The following is a 19,512-nucleotide window of genomic DNA, read 5'->3' as shown; positions in this document are numbered from 1 at the left end:
TGCAAATACTTAACTCTATGCAAACAGTGATGCTTTACATTTTAATTCTTTTCTACCAAACAAGGAGTGAGCACATCTGTTAGGAAATAAATAGTTTAAACTTGTCACTAGGGGACAACAACAGTTACTGTAAAAAAAAAAAAAAAAAAAAAAAAGGGGTTATGGTCTGAAATTCACAGAGACAACTGTCTTTAAAAACAGACACACAACTCCCCCCACCCCCACCCCCCCCCCCCAAACCTGCCAAATTACTGGGCTGGATTTCCTTACTAGTGGGCTTCTGAGGGCTGCTTGCTTGGCTGGCTGCTCTAGGATTATGAGAGCATCTCCCTTATCGTTTTGCACATGCTGTACCATCTGTCCTAAATCCCCCTTCATAGGGGTATGGATTCCAAATGACATTTCTTTCTTAAGAGATAAGACATGTCTGAAGGATCTTGCTAGGTATGGTTGTAGTGCTATTTATGTTGCAAGTGTTTTTTTCCCCTTTTCCTGCAGCCAGAGTGAACTCTGGTAAACCTTTCTGGTTTTCTACACCCAGACATTGAGAAAACATTTGATGCTGTAGTCCCTAGGAAATAAAGTCCCCCTGTTCTGTTGCATGAAGCAGGTGAAGATAAAACATTACTAAATTCAGATGTTACAAGGACACAAGAGATGCCTTTAATCTTTTATTGTACATTATAAAATGTTTATTGCTCTGTCTGTATCAGAGGTGTTGACCTCTCCCTCTTGGTGATGGAGGAATATGTTCTGGCAAAGGATCCATTGAAGAGACTTTTGGGGTTGGCCTGCCTTCTGAAACCAGGACAAGGGAAGTCTGTGCTTGTTCACCAACCCAGCTGCAAGCAGACTTCCTGGTGCCTTTCTCTCAAATCAGTTATTTTGGAAAGGCTGGTGACAGTGGAAGAGGAGAGATGGCTGAATTCTGTTACTGCCAGCCTGTTTCTTTGCAGAGACTTTTAAACCAGGCTCATCTGAGTGCAGGTTTGTTATAATGAGATTCAAACCCTACTTAGGCCAACCTGTCTTGGTATTTGATGGAACAAGTAGGACCTTGCCTCATCCCCTAGTGCAAATGGAGTGGTCTTGTGGAGTAATTAAATAAATACAGACACCCCATGGCACACTACAAAGAGTAAGTCTTTTCCATGTGATGGACTTGCATCTACCAGCTTCCAGAGCACCAGCAGTCCCAGGGATCCTGTCAGCTTACAAACATCAAGCACTGAATAAGAGAGAGGAGAACCCCAGTCCCTTTCCCATTCATCGTCATCCTTTTTATGGAGGACTGCCTCCCGCAGATACCCGGCATTACAACGTCACAAAAATAGTGCAGACAGGACGTGTAAGGAGAACCAGACCTTCCTGCAGGAACCCTACTAAAAGAAGCAATTTAAGAACTTAAGCCCTCAGAAAAAGGTCCCTTAGGCAAGAGCCTTTCACAATAAATAGCTATCACCACTGGAGACCTTGCATAGCAACCGATAGCATGAGTTTTTTTCTTTTTTTTTTATCTTTTTTGCTGACTGGCTACATTTTTATGGACCTTTTACCACACTGGTGGTGGACTCAGGTCCAGCTGAAAATACCATGAAGAAAATGTTTGAAATTATCCTGGAAGCTACATAACAGCTTCTGGTGTCCCCTCATATTGGTCTGTGCCTCAGTGTTCAGTGTGCCCCGATTATCTGAGATGAAGAGCACCAGTGCGAGATAGAGACAGCAACGGTGGAGACGTCTGCTGCGGCCTCACTGGAGAACAGCCAGGGAAGTTCTCACAGGGAGAATGGAGACTGGGGTATGCCTTTTTTCTTTTTTTTTTTTTTTTTTTTTGTTTTAAAAACCCACCTGCAAGACGTGTTACACAACACACATCAATGGAACAAAGCAAGCTGGGAGCACACAGCAGCCAAAATCTGGTTGCTAGTCGTGTCTGCGATGAGCTTCCCTCCTTTCTTGCTTGGAGAGGAGTGACAGTGACTGATGCCTGAGCTCACGTTAATACTGTCAAAATGTAGTGACAGTGAGACAAAATAAAGATACAACGAAACCTTGTACATCTCCAAAGACAGGAAAATTGTTCCAGAAGACGGAGTGTGAGGGTGGAGAGGAGTGTGTGAGAAGTTGTTCCAGCCCAGGTGATTCATGAGTCCAGTACAGGATCACTGGCAGCAGCTGTCTCACTGATGCTTTTCCATCTTAATTGTTTGGGTTTCAAGGTTTTTTGCAGGATTTTTCTTTCTGGCCAGATGTTTTGCAGAACACAGACAAGGAGGTGTGTGCCAGGAAGTGACAATCATTGGGTCTCTTTCTAAATTGCTCCAACGATATTTCACCTCCTTAGTCATCAAGGCTCAGAGGCAGAAAGTGAGAGTGAGGAATGGAGTCCATCTATCAGGTGGCAGGCTGTCACGCTTCAATGATATTCACTGAGGGCTTGTTTTTTGGAAACTAGAAGAGAAAAGGAGACAAAGGGAGAAAGAATGTATAGGAACTGCTAGAGAGGAAAAAAACAGAGATGAGTGCAGCATGCTGGTCAATTTTTGGTTTTCTAAAAGTTCTTGTTCCCATCTCCTTGGGATAATGAAAAGGGAGTTGAGGCTTTAGGGTTGCATGGTTCATCGTTGCTTCTGAATGAGCATGAATTAGTGGACTATTTCAAATAATAAGTAAATGTGAAGTGTTGGGGATGTGCCAGGGGGCAAGTTGTGAATAGAAACATAAGAAAGTGAAATGAATTGAAATAAGTTGGTATAAATTATAGGCTTGAGGCTGCTCTATATTATGGATATGTGGCGTACCTTTAACATCATGTGTATTACCAGCCGTACTCCTGCTAATCAGCTCTTCAGTTAATTGCAAGAGTAATATCCCCTTTACCAACATGCCACCCAAGGGCTGCTGTGGGGGTGAGGACCCACGCAGCTCAGGGACTGCAGCATAGCTCAGTGCCTTTTTCTTCCAGGCATGTTCAGATCTTTCAGAAATATGGATAGAAATCTGTTTTACAGATGGACACGCGGGCTAATCCAGAGGTGGGAGTGAAGTGCTGCTGTCCTGGTGTGTCTGGGAGGCTCAGACCACTAACGAAGCCACGGTACTGGCATGTGTGGAGGTGAAGGGGTGTTTCCTCTCTGCATCCTGGCTGGAGGGAGGATGTTTAACAGAGGCTGCTTTTTGGGTAATTTAGCTGAGGCCCAGCTGGAAGTTGATTGCCTGCCCTGTCCCCCCACTGTGTGCCAGCAGCATCTCACCTTGCTGCGGAGGAGCCCTCCGCTCTGGTGCTCGGGAGTGCTGTTCTCCGAGGCGCTCTTGACTTTCTCCTTGCTGTTATTTGGCTCGTTATCTTTGATGATATCGTACTGTCTGCAAAACAGGGCGATCACCCCTAACAGGAAAAAGCATTAGTGATCACACAAATGAGCTCAGCCCCTGGAGCCTGCAGAGATCAAGAGATCCCTTGCTTGCCAGCCAGCTTTGTACTGTCTGGTAGAGATCTCAGCAGCATCCACTATTGCTCCGAAGGATCATTTTCTAACACAGCTAGTCAGCCCTCTGGCTCTTCCCTTCTCGATGCCTAGTTCCATGCTAAACTAGTTAGAAGGACAGAAGATTAGTTATATTCCAGCTTCCCTGACATTAAATGGGACAAGTGTTGTAAGCCTTACATTTGGATAGCAATCAACGCTAATGGTGCGGTTAAATGGGATCTTTGCTTTGCAAACACATGAGCTCCTGGAATCTCTGGTTAGTGAAAATGTGTCCTCTGATCTTTCTCCTCTGGGGTGAGGAGAAGGAGCTGGAGCTGGCAGATGAGAGGCAGGTACGGTACCTGCCTGCATGTGATACAAGCCAGGGCCCTTTGAGCAGCAGGACAACTTCTGCAAATATGCAACAGTGACGGCAGCAAAGCTGCCAGTGGAAATTTCCTCCCACACATGCAGGCACATGAAGAGGAAAGCAGGGGCAGCCTTGACACATAAGAAGACCGCAAATGTCCTCCTCAGAAGCTTTTATATGACATTTTGACCAAATAACTTCTCTGCCTGCCGACTCCAAACGCAGAGGTTCAGCAGAACCAGACAGATGCTGCTTCTCCCTTACTGAAAAATACTCCAGCTCCCCTAATAGAAAAGCATATGTAAACCTTTCACCAGATCGTCACAAACTGCTTTATAAAGTGAGATGTTGTTATGGCAGCTGCCCCCAGGTGTGCAAACACAGTGGTCCAAATTCTTCGCTGCGTATGTGAACAAATGGCTGATCCTAGGAGAATAGGTTAACATCTGCCACAGTCACACCTTCTGTGATTTCTGATGGTAAAACTGAGGCACAGAGAAGGAAAGTGCTGTGAACAATACCAGAAATACAGACAGCACAAGACCTTGGCTGTTGTCTCAGTTCAGAGCCCTGGGCGCTGGTTCCAGTTTGCATTTGCTAAAACATCGTCATACGTTCAGGTTATGGGCAGACCAGGTTAAGAGCTGGAAAGAGGTTTTTGAATATTAAGACCACGTAAAGAACCCACTAGCTGTAGGGAGATTTTTTTCCCCCACCCACTATCTTTTTTAAATGTAAGTCATCTGTCTGGAAGGGAAATTGTGGTATTAGCAAATTCTTTGTTCTGACAGTGATCAGAGTTTTAGATTATGCTACAGTGGGAGATGAATCAGTTGTTCAGTCTCTTCATGTAATTATTCATTGTTGTTTTTACTGTCAGGGCATTTAAATTTGAATGTGCACAACTAAACTTTGACATAAATGCTGAACAGATCATGGACTAGAGGTTTTGGAACCCTTTTAATTTAGTTTAGGTTTTCATTTGGTTATCATCTTTAGCAATAATTGCTGTCCAGCCTCTGGAAATGCACGGTAAACTCGGGAATTTCCAGGACAAAAAAAATATTATACATGGATCTGATTCTGTATCACTTGGATTCACTTGTAAGAAACCTTGCAGAACTGTACAGTTAATCTCTCCATCCCCCTCTTGTGACTGATCTCAGATCAGTGACTGGTTTCCTCTCCACGTCTCTCCATGGAGGTATCTCATCTCAGTAGAATCTAGTATAAAAGGGCCAAATCTTCTGTTGGAGTAAACTGATGCAACCCTTGTCAGTTCCGGATCATTACAGGTTACAGCAGCAGAGATGACAGGCCACTTCTGGAGAAGGTAACGTTGTGCTCGCCACCGGCTCCGGAGGTTGTCAGGGGCTCATCAGCTGCTCAGTACTATTGTGGGGGGTTCCTCTTCTGATCGAGGAAAATTCTGTGTGTGACCGTTTACATGTTCTGTGTGTGTGGAAAAGTGGTTTGACAGGGACAGGAGGACTAAATACCAAGTGCCAAAGGTTGTCTTTTATGAGCCATAGATTTACCGTAGTGCTAATTTCCCCTCCTGCCAATTTCCTGGGGTCACCCGAACCATTTCCCCTTGGGCAATGTGCTCTGTGACTCGCAGGGAGCAAATGTTGTTTCATTAATGTTTTACGTTGCAGCAGAAGCAGCAGCTGACTGGCAGCCAGGGGAGGCTGGGGCTCTAAATAGAAAAGAAACATGTGCAAACTTTATTTCCCATTAACTCATGCATGTAATTTCCAAACGGAACAAGCTGAAGGGCTGGCTACGGCCGCTTCAGACAGGCTAAGCTGATGGAGCAGGAGTCAGAGGCATTTTCTTCTCCCTGTGTGCTAGTTTAAAACGTAGGAGTGAGATCTGTCCTAGGTACAATTTGCTGTGAATTCTATTGAAACGTGGTCCCAAACTCATGTCGGAAAACTCGTGGTGCTCTTTGGAAATGTAATGTATATGTTTGTACACATTACAGAAAGTCACAGTGAGGAATCTTCATATTGAAGGAGCATATTTATCTGATGCTCTGTTAGAGGCTGTGTTAAGGTGTTTGCACAGCAAAGTGGCCCTAGGATGATTTTACTGCACCTTGCAGGGCACTGGGTGCTCTCAGCTGCAGGTGGGTGTATAGTCTTGCTTATAAAATCATGTACTACAGTGGCCGTCCTGTAGCAGAGCCTCTGCTTGGATTAAAAGGATTAGTGGCTGCAAAGTGTATGGAGGATTAGTGTGGAATTTAAAAAGATTGCCAAAAGTTTGGCTCCAAAACACCCTTTTGGATAGCAGCTTTCAGCTAATGTTAGTCCTTCCTCCTCCCTCCATCCCAAGCTCATATAGACTTTTCCTTCCTTTCAGTTAATATGTTTCTGCTAATGTCCCTTCTCTTCCTATTAAATACTCCTCTTTGAATTTTAATAGTGGATGTTGAAAGGATCTGGGTTTATTGGTGTCTTGATGTTTGGGGCCATTTGTTCTTTCATTGCTTCCATTATTTTAATTGATTTTGAAGTGGGTTTTAGTGCATATATAATAGTGGGTGTTGAGAGCAAGACTCTTAAATTTCTGGTTTGCATAAGAGTTGTAGTCACATAATAGCCAGATAATTACAGTGACCTGTATGATTTGAAGGGCTTGAGGCATCCTGTTGGATGGCTGAGGGCATTATCATCAGTGCAATCTGGAAAAATTGAGATTACAGGATTAGCCATGGGGAGTTAGGCAGTTGGTTCATCGAGTCCATTGTCTGCTTCCTGCTGGACCGGATCAAACCACTGATTCACCTGCTTTTGGCACTGCCCAACCTGTGATGCAGCAAAGGGAACTGAGGTGCCCTTGCAGCTGAATATGCAGTCCCCTTTATGGGAGGAAACATTCCTTTTCAGGCCTTACATGATTACACATGCAAACCAGCAGGCCCTGGGGATGTGACATGCTTTTGCCAGGAAGATTGAACTGACCTGCCCACATAAACAACACCACAACAATGATGAGAATTTCCCCCGCTCGCAGCTGTTGGTTTTTCTTCGCCATCTCCTTCATTGTCACCTCATCTGCACAAGGGGAAAGAGAGACCATGAAGTCTGACCGCACGGCTCGGGCTGGACTGGACACTGGTTTAACAGTGTCAAATCATCAGTGCATCGGGGTCAAAGCTAGCAGGGAGGGCGTCCTCGCCCGTCAGTCGTGCCAGCAGCACGAGCTGCACTTTGAACTTGCAGAGCATCAGCTGCTCTGCAGCAACTGCCCCCCGAAAACCGGGAGGAGATGGGGTGAGGGAGGAGCAGTGAGACAGGATCAACCGGCAGCGACCACGGAGGAGCTGCCACGGGGGAAGTCCCCTGTGTTATCTGGCCCCATGGCAGCTCGCTCTGCTCTGTCTCTGGTCTTTGTGAGGGCCGTCTGCTCCTGTCACAAAGCCTTGCATGCTTCAGCAGTTCCTCCCCCAGCTCAGGAGTGTGGAGCCTGGCATGATATTTTTCAGTGGAGCCATGGGATTCGGAAATGAGTAGAGCCTTTTTGCAGGGCGTAATGCGCCTCCTTGGCTTCAAAGCACTAAGAAGATTACAGTTCAGGCCTCCAGGGAGGGAAGCAGTGCTCCTCTTAGTGCTTTTAGATGAACAGCAATTCAGTATTTACAGACACTAAATCATTTTAGCAGAAAGAGTCAAGAACTGACAACATCCAAGGAACCATGGCCAAAAGCCCTGCAACAGGCTGGGTCCTCAGTAGGCAGGCAGTAACCCTTTCTATCCCAGACCCCTGTACTCCCTAGCTGTTTTTCTAGCAGATTCTTGCTGACAGAAAACCTTCAACAATCTGGTCTGGCTTAAGAGGAGCAAGTGAAGGTGTTGCCAGTGAGGAAGCGCTGGATTTCCTCCATGGAGATATTTGAAACCCAACTGGACGTGATTCTGGACAACCTGTTCTAGTTGGCCCTGCTTGAGCAGGGGTTTGAACCAGGTGATCATAAGAGGTCCCTTCCAACCTCGACATTCTGATAAGAAAAGTGGGAGTCTCTGGGTATTTTTTCCCCCTGTTGTCATGGAATCCAAGAACAGCAGGCTCAGCAAATCCCCCCAAGTGCCCTGGGAGCACAGTGGTGTGCCCATTGCCATCCAGGGGTCTAGTTTCACGTGAGTTCACAGGCTGCTCAGGAATTTCCCCCGGCATTTTCCACTTGCTAGGGTGCTGGACACACAGCTCCCACACTGGAAACCCTTCTCCTCCTCACTTTGCCTGTTAAACCTCATCTGAAACGGGAGAAATGAACAGCCAGCCTTAAGCAGCATCTCCCTCTTGGTTTGTGCACCCATCAGCCTTGTCTGCTGGGTGCGCTCAGGGCATCCCGCTTGTCCACGTGGGGCTGTGAGGGGGACACTCAGCCCTGCGTGCGTTTAACTCAGCTATTTGCATTGCATAGGATGCTGCTTCCCTCTCTGCAGAGCCCTACGCTGCCTGGGCGTCCCAGGGGCCACATAGGAACTCACCCACACTTGCCTTTATTTTTAGAGGCTAGTTTCTCAGCTTCCCTGGGGGTCTTGAAGAGGACTGGCTCACTGGCAGGGCTCTGGCCTTGGATGCTGATGGACTGGACATGCACAATGTACTCAGTGTCCTCCTCTAGGTCCCAGAGGGCACAGGAGCGGGTGGTGGTGTTCACCTCCTGGATGAAGCGCAGCATCCGCACGTCCTTCTTCTGGAAGCCGAGAGAGGAGAGCACAGAGTGGTGGAGAGGCCTCCCGTGTGCACTGCTGTCATCTAAGACCACCGCTTCCTGCCCTGTCCACCACCGACGTGGAGACCGTCAGACCCTTTCCTCTCTGCAGCTACCAACGCGTGAAGCGCTGCTGCAAAGAGGACGGGAAGCCAAGTCCCCTCCCGGACCACGAGGGACAGGACGAGAAGGAATGGGCTTAAACTGCAGCAAGAGAATTTGGATGCTAAGGGGACCTGGGGTGAAGATGAACATGGCCAAAACTGGGTAACTGTAGGCACCATACCTGCTGGGAAATTGCAAATCCAATGACAACTTCATCTTCCAGAACATCCCAAGTCACAACAGCTGAGTTGGCTTTCAGGTGTTTGACTGTGACATTTACTGGAGCCGACGGGCTGTCTGCAAGGAGGGAGAGCAGAGCCTTTACAGAGGCAAAGTCACAGCCGCAGGCAGGAGACAGAGCAAGGGCAAGGAAGGGAGCGGGAGAGGACCTTGCTCAGGGTCCTTCCTGTATATGCTTCTGGGTGTGGGACCTGGAAATTGCAGGTACTTCATGCCTTAATTATCAGCGAGGTTCTAGGAGATGGCTGCTAAGAATAGGAGTTGCATTAGACAAGTGTGAAATAACTGACCCTTGGAAAGAGTTTCTTTTGACAACACAGCAGACACCGAGCAGCTCATTCATCTCATCCTTCCCAGCCACATACCACATTTTTTCTGTTGTTTCCTAGTACAGTCTGACAGTGACAGCTGGGAGGAAATGCAGTCTGCCTTGGAAATATGAAAACTGAACACTTTGATGGGTGCTCTGGAGCTTTAAAATTCAGGAGCAGTAATTGGGAGTGATTCTTTTGCTTTTCCCTGGTAGTTTGACAGCAAATTTTTTTATACATGTTTTGCAGTTCATGGTCTGTCTCTCAGATGGTTGGGGGGACATCCAGCAAGCATCCACTTACAGCTAACCTGCTGCACCAGCACCGATGGACCCTTGTAATGTGGAAAGGGCAGGGCATGAAAGCAGTAGCCCAAGACTCCACGTTTAGTGTTTGTTCCCAACTCCGGGGCGAAGCTGAGTTGCCAGCTGCAAGGTGGATCTGGGTAGCTGCCATCCTTGCCCAAGTGAGCTGGGCTCCTGCACACCCTCCCCAGGAGCCTCTGCCCGAGGGAGCTGCACAGTGCAAAGCCCTTCTTGGTATCTCAAAGGGAAGGTTTTACCTCGCAGGCTTGGCACAGTCCTTCCAGTGCTCTCTGCAGCAGGTTGGATTCCTCTTCCCTTTCCTCTGGTCAAATTTAATTCACCATCTCCAGCTTGTGCCCCAAACCCAAAGGCAGTAAATGCTAACGAGACTACTAGGACCCCAGCTAGCCCCAGGAGGTCAGTAGAGTGAGGAGTAATTTTTTTCTGACTCTCATCAAAGAATACTGCTTTTATTGCTTTGTAACCATTGCACAACACTGCCCTACTGGGGCTGGGGCTGAGGTCAAGAGTAAATGAAGAATGCATGTGTGCACGTCTCTGGTAACACTTGTTGGATTTATATTCAGTCCCAGCCGCCTGAATGTGGCTGAAAATATTCTAGCTGTAGTGTCAGTGTCTCAACAACTGACTTCACTGCTGGTGAATGTTCCCCCAGGAACGGAGAAAATAATGGGAGGACAAAATTCCCCAGCTGAAGGTCAGTGCTGTTCAACATTTAGCAGAGCAATGACCTTATTCTGTTCACTCCCGCCCTGAGTCCCAGCCTTCAGAGCTCTGGGAGACCCACACCCACCAGTGAGACCCTTAGGAATAGGATGTCTGGGACCCAGACTGATTCTAGCAAGGCCTTCGCTGAGCAAAAAGCTCCCTGAAAGGTGCCTGGCTAAGTTCACAGGAATTTGGGACTTTAGAAGGAGGAGCAGCAAACAATCGTGGTCTCTGGGATTTCAGAGGGGAAGGTGTCCTTCCTCTCTGGATCGAGTCGGTATTGACCCGAAGCATTCCCGTCGCTCCGGGGCTGGACTTCATGAAATGAGGCAGTGGTTCCCCAGCCAGCTCTCGGGGAACAGAAACATTTCTCATCCTCACCCTCCACTGCAGCGGCAGGGCCAAGGACACGCTGGGCAGGGGAGACGGATCATCCTCAGCCTGACGGCCCGTCCCCCTGGGGACTCGGCTCCCTGCTGTGACACAGGGAAGGGACGTGGGTCCGCAGCTCCTCACCTTCCCTTGTGACTGAACCCGTGTGCCAGCCAGAGTAGGATCTAATTTTAGGAAGGGGCAGTCAGCAGATGGGAATGCGTACAGGGAAGGTCTGTGAGTCATGCCTGATGAATTTGCTAGAACATACGGAGGACATGACGGAGTTGAGAGATGGGAGACAAAACAGTCTCCAGCTGCAGCCAGGCACTTCGCCCTTCTGAAAGTACAGCTGTACAGTTAAATCCCGGCCTGGTTGTCTTTGCTGGATATTTTTAGGAGCTAATTTTTTTTTTAGGAGCTACCACTGACTTACCCAGCTTAGGTTGAAGAGGCCTTTGAAAAGAGATGAATTAACCCCACAGGAAGAGAGAGCAGAGTTCCAGGGAAAAAGCTTCAGGCTGGGAAAAGGGAACATACAGCACACTGCACTTGGTGCCCGAGTCCGCTTTGAAATTTGTGACCTTGAGGGAGGCGTAGCAGAAAAAGTGTCTAAGCTTCCCGATGACATAAAATGTGGGGGAGTTGGGAAGACCTAGCAGAGCTGGAGGAGAGCAAACCACCTCTCTGGTGAGAGAGGGTGGAGGGCTGTGAGGAAGAAGGGAAGCATTCAGCAAAGCTGCAAAGCCGTGCTTGAAGCCTGCAAAGCAGGACTCAGAATGTAGGCAGGGGAGAAATCGGCTGGTGTGGATGGTCGAGAGCACTCTAGAAAACCTCCTTCGTAGTAATACCTGAGAGAAACGGGGTGGTTGAAGTCAGCAGGTAATAGAGGGAAATCTGGGACAGCAGATCTGAGCGTGCCTTCCCTTTCTCTACCACAGATTAGGAGTAGCTACACATCAATCAGTGGTGTCAAACCAGTATAAAAGCGATATGAAAAGAGAATTGAGCGCGGCGTTTGACAGAAATACAAAGCTGGGAAAATTAGTTTCCTGCTCCCACAGCTGAGTGAATAATTTGGAACCAAAATTTTCATCCATGAGGATGCTTTTCTCCCTGCTCCCAGGAGATGCAGGATGAGATCATGACTTTCTAAAATCTAAACACTGTTCCAAGATACTCCACACCACTTTTGGCTCCTTGGGCCAGTTGCAGCTCTTTGTAGTGCCAGCCTGGCTGAGGTCAGGTGGAGAAGAGGTAATTTCTGTTTCCCAGCTGGCTGTAGGGGGTCAGCAGCTCTAGCAGGGCTTTGAGGTGCCAAATCCAAGTGCTTGGTTCCTACTAGAGTCATACGCAACTCCTGGAAACTTTGCTTCCGTGCCTGTGGCAGCCGGGGAAGAGCTGCTGGTGTTCTGGGAGCAGGCACAGAGAGGGGGATGGCCCCGGGGGCTGTGCCTTCCCCGCTGCGGGCGCGATAGCAGGGAACACGCTGTGCATCAAACCTTTCTCATCCGTGTTTACTCCGGAGATGCTGAGGACAGCGCATCTCTTGTCTGGTCTGTAAGGGACCCATATGGTACAAGATTTCTGGTTTAGCAGTTTAGCTTCATCCCAGCGCAGAGGCTGCGATGCCTGCTGGAGCAAATCACACGTTGCAAACTGGCAGGGGATCTGTTTGGCCAAATTTGAATTATGAGCTGTGTGCTCAGATGAAAAGATGCTCTCTTTCTCTTGTCAGCAGAAATTGCAGGCCCCTCTTTAAAGGGAAGCCCTGATTAATTAAGATGAAATCATGATTTTTAAACCTGAATGGCTGCTTCAAAACTGATCATGCTTAAGCTGTGTCTCGTTTCCTTCCCTCAGGGAGCCTTCATCCCAGCACCAGGAATGTGTGTCCCAGCCCTGCTTCGCTCCTCCCCACCTTGGGCCCTTTTGGCAAGAGCAGGTCAGAACCGCCTCCGCACAGCGAGGAGGCATGAGCGATGAAGATTACCCTTAATCCCCTCTTAACGCCGAGAACTCCTTCTAGCCTCTCATTAAACGCTTTGCTGATTATTAATGGACTTTTATTTGAGAGAGAATAAAAAAAAAAAAAAAAAAGCCCACATTTTACAGCTTTGGGCTGATTCCTCCCTGACTTTTCATTGTCAACACAGCGGCTGCTGGCACGAGGAGGAGGAAACCACCTGCCTGCCCCTTATGTTGACTGAACCGTTGGAGCTGTAGCTTGGATGGGATGGGGAGGGGAGGGGAGGGAGGAAGAGAGGGGTGGAGGAAGAGAGGGGTGCAGGTTTGTCTCCATCCCACTGCTGCTGTCACCTGTGAAGGTGGGGCTGCTGATCGAGGATGGTGGGGGGAGCAAAAGGGGTGACCGAGACACCAGGATGTCTTGCCTGGCATCTCTAGGATCAGGGAGGGACCTGGGCCACAAAGACCTCACTGGGAGATGCTCAGAGCTCCTGGCTCCTCTGCCGCAGTCCCTCTCCTTGCTGTTGTGCCTCTTTTGAAGCCCCTTTCAGTCTGAACCTTGTGCCATGAGCTCTTATGGTGGGGTGGGAGCCAGCTCGCTGCCTTTAGCCAGGCAAGATGCTGGAGCAGTCAGTGCTTGGAGTAAAAGGAAAAATCTGTGGAAATACCACAGCCTTGGAGGTCACTGCTACCAACCAAGTCCTGTGGTCAGGCTATAGGTTTGGAATTAGAGCGTATTCCTGGATTTATCTCCCCAGGCAAAGGGTCCAGCCTAGCCCCAAAACTGTTCTTTCTGAATTCAGCTGTCTTGGAAACTCCAGCTACTTGGAAATACCTGGAGTGAAATGGAGTTGCTTCCTACATGGCTAAGGCTACACTGTAGTCACGGTGTTTCCCAGATCAGTTAGCTCCTCTCCCACAAGCAGCCCCTCTCCTGCCGTGAAAGGCTCAGCTTCTTCAGAGCCCCTGGACACGGGCCAGCGAGCAGAGTGCCTGCCGGGACTCTGAAGCGGCTCCTTCAGTGCTCTCCGCCCGCGAGCTGCGTGCCCTTTCCTGCAGGAGCCAGTAAATGTCAGCCTTAAATCCCAGTAGCTCTTTATTTAAGGAAGAACACAACCTGCAAGGGGAAGGAGCATCCCGTAAGGTCCTGCGTTATGTTTTCTGCAAAGCACTGCTGCCTGCTCCTGGAGCGTGGGTACAAAAAGTCCTGATTTCATTGCCTTTCTGAGCCTGTCTTTGCTCTCCCAGCATGGCTCCCTTCACTGGATGTAATTGCTTGTCAGCTTTATGGGGTATGTAGGAAGGGCTGGTGTGCTGTTCAGCTTCCCCGAGTGTTTTAATGAAGGGAGCCTGCAGGGGAGTGGGAGGGAGCAGGGCCCACTGCTGCCATCCCGCTCCCGGCCCCATGGGAAGACGGGCTATTTGCTGAGCTCCGACAATTTCAAAGAGCAGAAAGACCAACTGGTGGTTCTTCAGTGTGGGAAAGAGGCAATTATTTCCTGCTGACCGCCCACTCCCCTGCACAAACTAGGTCAGCCCCCTCCTATTGCCAATTCCCCAGGGAGTGGGTGCCCAAATGTGCGGGTGGAAATGCTGTCAAGGAGGACGGAGCCTTTTCAGGGAGTGCGGAGATGCTGGCTGTGTCCAGATGGCCACTGGAAATTCCTTAGGACAGAAGAAAGGGGTATTTCTACTTCAGAGAATGTCCTGTACTGCCAAACCTTGGACTGTCCTGAATCCAGCCAGGATTCGCTTGAGTCTTGCCAATATCATGAGTTGGGTTTTAATGCTGCCAACCCAGAGCAGGGTCATTGCTGTGGCACGTTTTATGCAGGACCCAAACGTCCGGGGAGGACTGGGTACCATGGTCTTTTCTAGCTCTTCTCAGCCCACATCTATGTGATATTGGAGAAGTAAGAGAGAAATCTGTCAGAGGCAGAGAGGATGAGCAAGCCCTGGAGTTTCCCGGACTGCCAGTGGATGCCGGTACCCAGACCTCTCCCAGGAATTTGCTGGCTGGTCCCGACCCAGCTCTGCTCTTGTATCCAACACTCTGATTTTTACGGCACAAAGATTTGCATGCTTCACTGCTCAATATATCTCTGCTTTTAAATAAATTATACTTGAGTCAGGCCTTAATTTGGCCTCTGGCTACTATATAAACCAGGAGGGGTTTATTTGACAATAAATGCCAAAAGGACCGGGCCGTATTCAATACCAGTACGTGGGGACCACTCCATGAGCGCTGCTTTTGGATCCTGCCATGGTGGGCATGGTAAATGTGTGCAAGCACGTCCCTCGCTGGGGGGGAACTCCGTTTTCCACATGTATGTTCCCAGCAGGAGACAGTGTTTGGAAGAGGATGGCACAACCTTGGCTGCTTTGCGCAGCAACATCCCTGCTGAGAGGCTGACAGGGAGGTTAGAAACCTCCATATTTCAATTAAATCTCTCCTACGCTGAATGCAGAAATCAATAAAGTGCTTACGCCATCCATCAGCTGGCCAGGAACCTCCGTGGCCTCCGTGAGACGGGAAGGGGCCGGCGTGGGTCGGTTTGCCATCTCCAAAGAGCTGTCACACCGATCGCTGCTTTCTCCTGTGTGCCGAGCCTATTGCTCGCTTCTGGTTTTGATCCTGCCAGACCACGGGTGACCTCAGTTCCCCTGGCTCGGAGGAGGAGGTGAGCGTGCCCGGCGAGATACAGGTCAGGGAGCAGCATCCACAGTCCGGTTGTCACCTCTTTGCTCTCCTTTCCTCCCTGCAGCTGGCGGGGCTGCCTGAGGAGGAGGTGAGGATGGAGACCCACCTCAGCAGAGGAAGAGGAGCCTGGTTGGCAGAGCGGCTCAGCGTGTGGGAACAGGCTGAGCAGCGACCAGAATCCAGCCAGGTGGTTTTGGCCCCTTTTTGGGCAGCGGAGGGGGAGGAGCTGTTAAGGGGCTCCTTGAATTCAAGGCCAGTCTGGGTCCTGCGAAGGCTGAGAGCTGGATGGGGCCCAGAGCTGTGCTGGAGGGTGAGGTTTTACCTGTGCACATTTCCCCTCCATCTCACAAAAATAAACCTGACCCGAGTTGCTCTACGGGCAGGCATCTTGCAGGGATGCCGCTTGCCCTAGCAAGTTGCAGGGCCCGTGGCCTATTTTGGGGTCTTTTATCATCTTTACGCAGCGTCGCCCTGCTGCTCTTACAGCCCTTAACAGCAGTCCTGTGCCACCGAGCCCGGCACAGCTCACCTTCCTCTTCGTTAGCTCTGCCTAACGAGGAGGGGGGCTGCTGGCAGCTCGGACCATGCAGGCTGGGCCAGCCCGCTTCCAGAGCGAGTGCTGTGGCAAAATCATATTGTATTTCTGACTTGCCAACCATCCTGAATTTTTCACAGGGACCCTCTCGAGCAGGCAGCAGTGGGAATGAGTTGGAGGGCTTCGCCCACGCGGTGCTGGTGGGATGCTGAGGGCTACCAAAACGTTAGTGGGGAGGTTATTTCTCAACTACCTTTTCCTCCCAGTCCTGCTTCCCCTTCTCGTTCACCTTGGCATCACCTTGCCAAAAAACGATCCTGACTGGCCAAACCCCCCTCTCAGAGCAGGGCTCATACTCGGTGCTGCTCACCTGCCAGCTCTCACCGCTGCATCAGCAGGGGGGGAATTTGCACCGGTCGTCTCCTGGGGACAGCAGCCTTAACCTTTCACAGCAGGCATTATTTTAAACCTACATGCATGAGCTCTGGGTCTGAAGGGGAAGGGCTGCTGAGCCTTCATCCCTGCCTGACGCTGCTGGGGATGGTTTCACCTCCCTGGACTTTTTCCGTGGTTCTTGGCTTGCACACCTTGGTGGCCTCATGGCCACATCATTGGGCTGGGGACACCGAGCTGGTGGTGATGCTGCCACTACCTCTGTGTGACCTTGGGAAAAATCGCTCCATACCCTCATTCCTCTTTTCCCTCTCTGAAAAACAGGGACAGCACAAGTTCACTACCTCGCCGGGCTGCGGGGAGAGCACATCACAACCCTTGGCAAAGGAGACCACAGAAGGAGGGGGCAGGGGGTGGTGTGTGGCACAACACCAAGGTCAGGCAGCTTCGTCAGAGCCCAGAACCGCGTCTCCTGCCTCCCCACCGCACGCCGTAGCCGTCAGACAGAGCGGCTCTCCGTGTTTGCAGAGCTGCCCGGCTCAAAACGTGGCACGGACACCTTACAGCACAGAAACGCTGCCTGTAAGACAGGAGCAGAAGGCAGTTATGGGCAGGGACACAACTCCATGTTTACTCTCAGTTGCTGACTGAGGTGATTCAAGGATAAGGAAGAGCAGGGGAAGTGGCCTAGTTTACAGAAAATTGGGAGGGCTGTTACAATTGCAGACGCCTCCATTGTGCCGCGGTGTTTTCCCCTTCGCTCCCTCCGTTTGGGAATGTTTCATTAATCTCCCCCCGGGTCTGTCAGTTGTGAAACGGCAACTTCAGAGTGCCGACGCCTGGCCAAGGACGCGTGTGTCAGAGCCGAAGGCATTCGGGGGGTTGCTGCAGCCCCGGCGCAGGCAGGATGAGGGCGAATGTAACTCCAGCAACTCCCGGGGCTGGCTCGGCCGCAGGAATTTCCACTCCCCGGAGCTCTGCATCCCTAATAGTCACCCCCAGCCTCCTGGAATGCAAGATATTCTGGCAATCAGCGTTTTGCAAATCAAAGCAGCTGTTCCATCAACATCTTGCAGCCGGTGAAGGAGACAGCCTTCGGCTGACTACCCAGACCCGGGGAGGGTGTCTGGCTTGGGCTGGGAAGCGCCCACCAGCACCCACCGAGACGTAGCACCCGCATGTGTGGGTGCTTGGGGGAAGGCTGAGCCCGGTCGATGCAGGGGAGAAGAGTGGACCCGATTGTGTCCTGGTCTCTTCAAAATTAGAGCTAGCTCATGGAGACCTTCCCGAAAGATCCCCCACTTCTTCAGAGGACCTGCTCGGCCCGAAGGGGCCTGGTTTTAAACAGGCCGGGATGTGCCGTGCCCCAGGAGAGGTGGTTCCTCTGGGGCAGTGGTGCTTCCTCAGGAGCTGCCAGTGCTCCCGGCAGTGTCTGCCTGGGCCCCGGACAGGCTGCGCTGAGCAGGAGTTGGGGAGGGGGATGACCAAGGTTAACGTGCCGCGGCGGGGGCAGAGCAGATCTGGTTTTGCCCTCTCTGCTCCCCTTCAGCCCCGTGACACGAGCAGGCGCCGCGGCTCAGGGGCGGAAGATCCTTTGCCTCCCCCATGCCCGGCGCTGGGCGAGGGTCCCTTCGCTCTCCCTGAACCCCTGTTTTCATTGCTACGAGCCGCCTTCCCACGCTGGGACGCGGGGGGGGGGGGGGGCGAGAGCCCGGTGCTCCCCAAGCCCCAGCATCGCATGAGCGAAATCTCCCGGCTCTTCTGAACCCAATCCCCCTACAGAGTCCCGGCCGGCGATGCCCCCGAACTCCGTCCCCCCTCGCCGCAGCTCCACTCCGCGCTTCACCCGCTGCTCCCACCCGCGCTCTCCCCACTCCGAAGCTCCCGTGTGTCCCCCCCCCCCGCCCCCCAACCTCCGCGGACAGCCTCTCCCCGGGGCCCGGCGGCCCTTACCCGCTTCCACCGGGCGCAGACCGGCGTAGCTGAAGCAGAGCAGGAGCGCGGCGCCGGTGCAGCCGAGGAAGGGCTCCATCCCCCGCCGCCGCCGCCGCGCCGCGCCGGGCCGAGCCGCTCCGGGCCGGGCCGGGCCGGGCCCCACCGGCGGCGCGTCCTGCGGGCGCGGCGGCTCCGTTCAGCACCGCGGAGAGCGCCGGGGCCCGGTGCCACCGGAACCCGCCCGGTACGGTTGGGTTCGGTGCGGTTCGGTTCGATTCGGTTCGGTTCGGTACGATTCGGTTCGGTTCGGTTCGGTACGGCCGGGAGGCGGGGGCGGGCGCGGCCCCGCCGAGCCCCGGCTCCGCCCGCTGCAGCGCCGGGCAGCCCCGCTCCGGTCCCTCCCCCGGCCCCGGGGGCGGCGGGACGGGGGGTGGCTCGGGTCCCCCCGCCCAGCCCGGCCCCGTTGTCTGCCTCAGTTTCCCCCATCCCGCCCCTCCCGCCCCCGCCGGGGTCCTGGCACACCCCCGGCCCAGCCCTCCCGGGGGCTGCTCCCCGCCGGTCCCCCACGGCGGGGGGGAAGGAGACGGGCTCCCACGCCGAGACGAGCCCCCCCGCCCAGTACACAAGCAGCGGTGACATTTTACCGCTGGGGTTTCACCCAACCCCTGCGAGTCTCCAGTCTCTAAATTCCAAGGTAATGAGGAGTAGATGAGCTTTTGGAATTAGCCGTGCCTCCAGGTTAATTAAGCCGCCAGCGCTCTGATTTATGGTGACCAGTTGAAGGGAATAGAAACCGTTTCCCCAGCTCAGCAACCGACTGCCAAACTGGGTGACACTGGATGAGGGGGGACTCTGCTCCGGTCACCTCTGCCGACCCCCCTCCACTGCACCCCACCAGTAACGAGCTGTCCTGCCCCTGCGAGGGTCCGGCTGCGACGGCCCGGGGTGGCCCCACCAGCTGCGGTGGCCACAGGGCACCAGCAGGCAGGGACTACAGGTCCCAGTAGTCATGAATGGGTCTGACTGGGAGCACCCAGCCACGCTGCGGTGGGGGCAGTGGGGTCTGGGCCGTGTGTCTGGGCAGCATCGCTCGCTCGCTGGCTGGATGGTTCAGGTATTTATTTGCTGCCGCCGGCCAGGGAGCGCAGCGTGGCCTCTGGGCTCCTGGGAGCATCACTGGGACCCTCCTGCTTACGCCAAGCCTGGTCCCCACGGTTTGGTTTATGGCCTGGCGGTTTCTCTCCGCTCTGCACCAGCCGTGTCACCACTGGGCAAAGCTGGGAGTGAAGCGGCTGAGATGGGCTCAGAGTTGGCAGCCTCCGCCGCCTTCCCACAGCCGTGCTGGGGAC

General features: G+C 52.1%; 1 protein-coding gene across 3 annotated transcripts; it reads right to left on the bottom strand.

The window, feature by feature from the left end:
• Nucleotides 1–658: 658 nt before the first annotated feature.
• Nucleotides 659–18,562, bottom strand: FNDC5 (fibronectin type III domain containing 5). 3 transcript variants are annotated; one of them, XM_042793826.1, is made up of 6 exons: nucleotides 18,182–18,562; nucleotides 8,856–8,971; nucleotides 8,353–8,551; nucleotides 6,813–6,905; nucleotides 3,258–3,391; nucleotides 659–2,454 (listed from the first exon to the last, which is right to left on the bottom strand). In XM_042793826.1, exons 1-6 carry the CDS (start codon nucleotides 18,258–18,260, stop codon nucleotides 2,413–2,415), a joined length of 663 nt encoding a protein of 220 aa, XP_042649760.1. In that variant the 5' UTR covers nucleotides 18,261–18,562; the 3' UTR covers nucleotides 659–2,412. The 3 variants fall into 3 exon arrangements, with proteins under 3 accessions (XP_042649760.1, XP_009962443.2, XP_042649761.1); XM_009964141.3 differs by lacking the exon at nucleotides 18,182–18,562 and adding an exon at nucleotides 9,064–9,152; XM_042793827.1 differs by lacking the exon at nucleotides 6,813–6,905.
• Nucleotides 18,563–19,512: the final 950 nt, after the last annotated feature.

Source organism: Tyto alba, unplaced genomic scaffold (assembly GCF_018691265.1).
Source record: "Tyto alba isolate M040663 unplaced genomic scaffold, T.alba_DEE_v4.0 Super-Scaffold_20, whole genome shotgun sequence".
Taxonomy (NCBI): Eukaryota; Metazoa; Chordata; class Aves; order Strigiformes; family Tytonidae; genus Tyto; species Tyto alba.
This window is presented reverse-complemented; position numbering and strand designations above follow the sequence as displayed.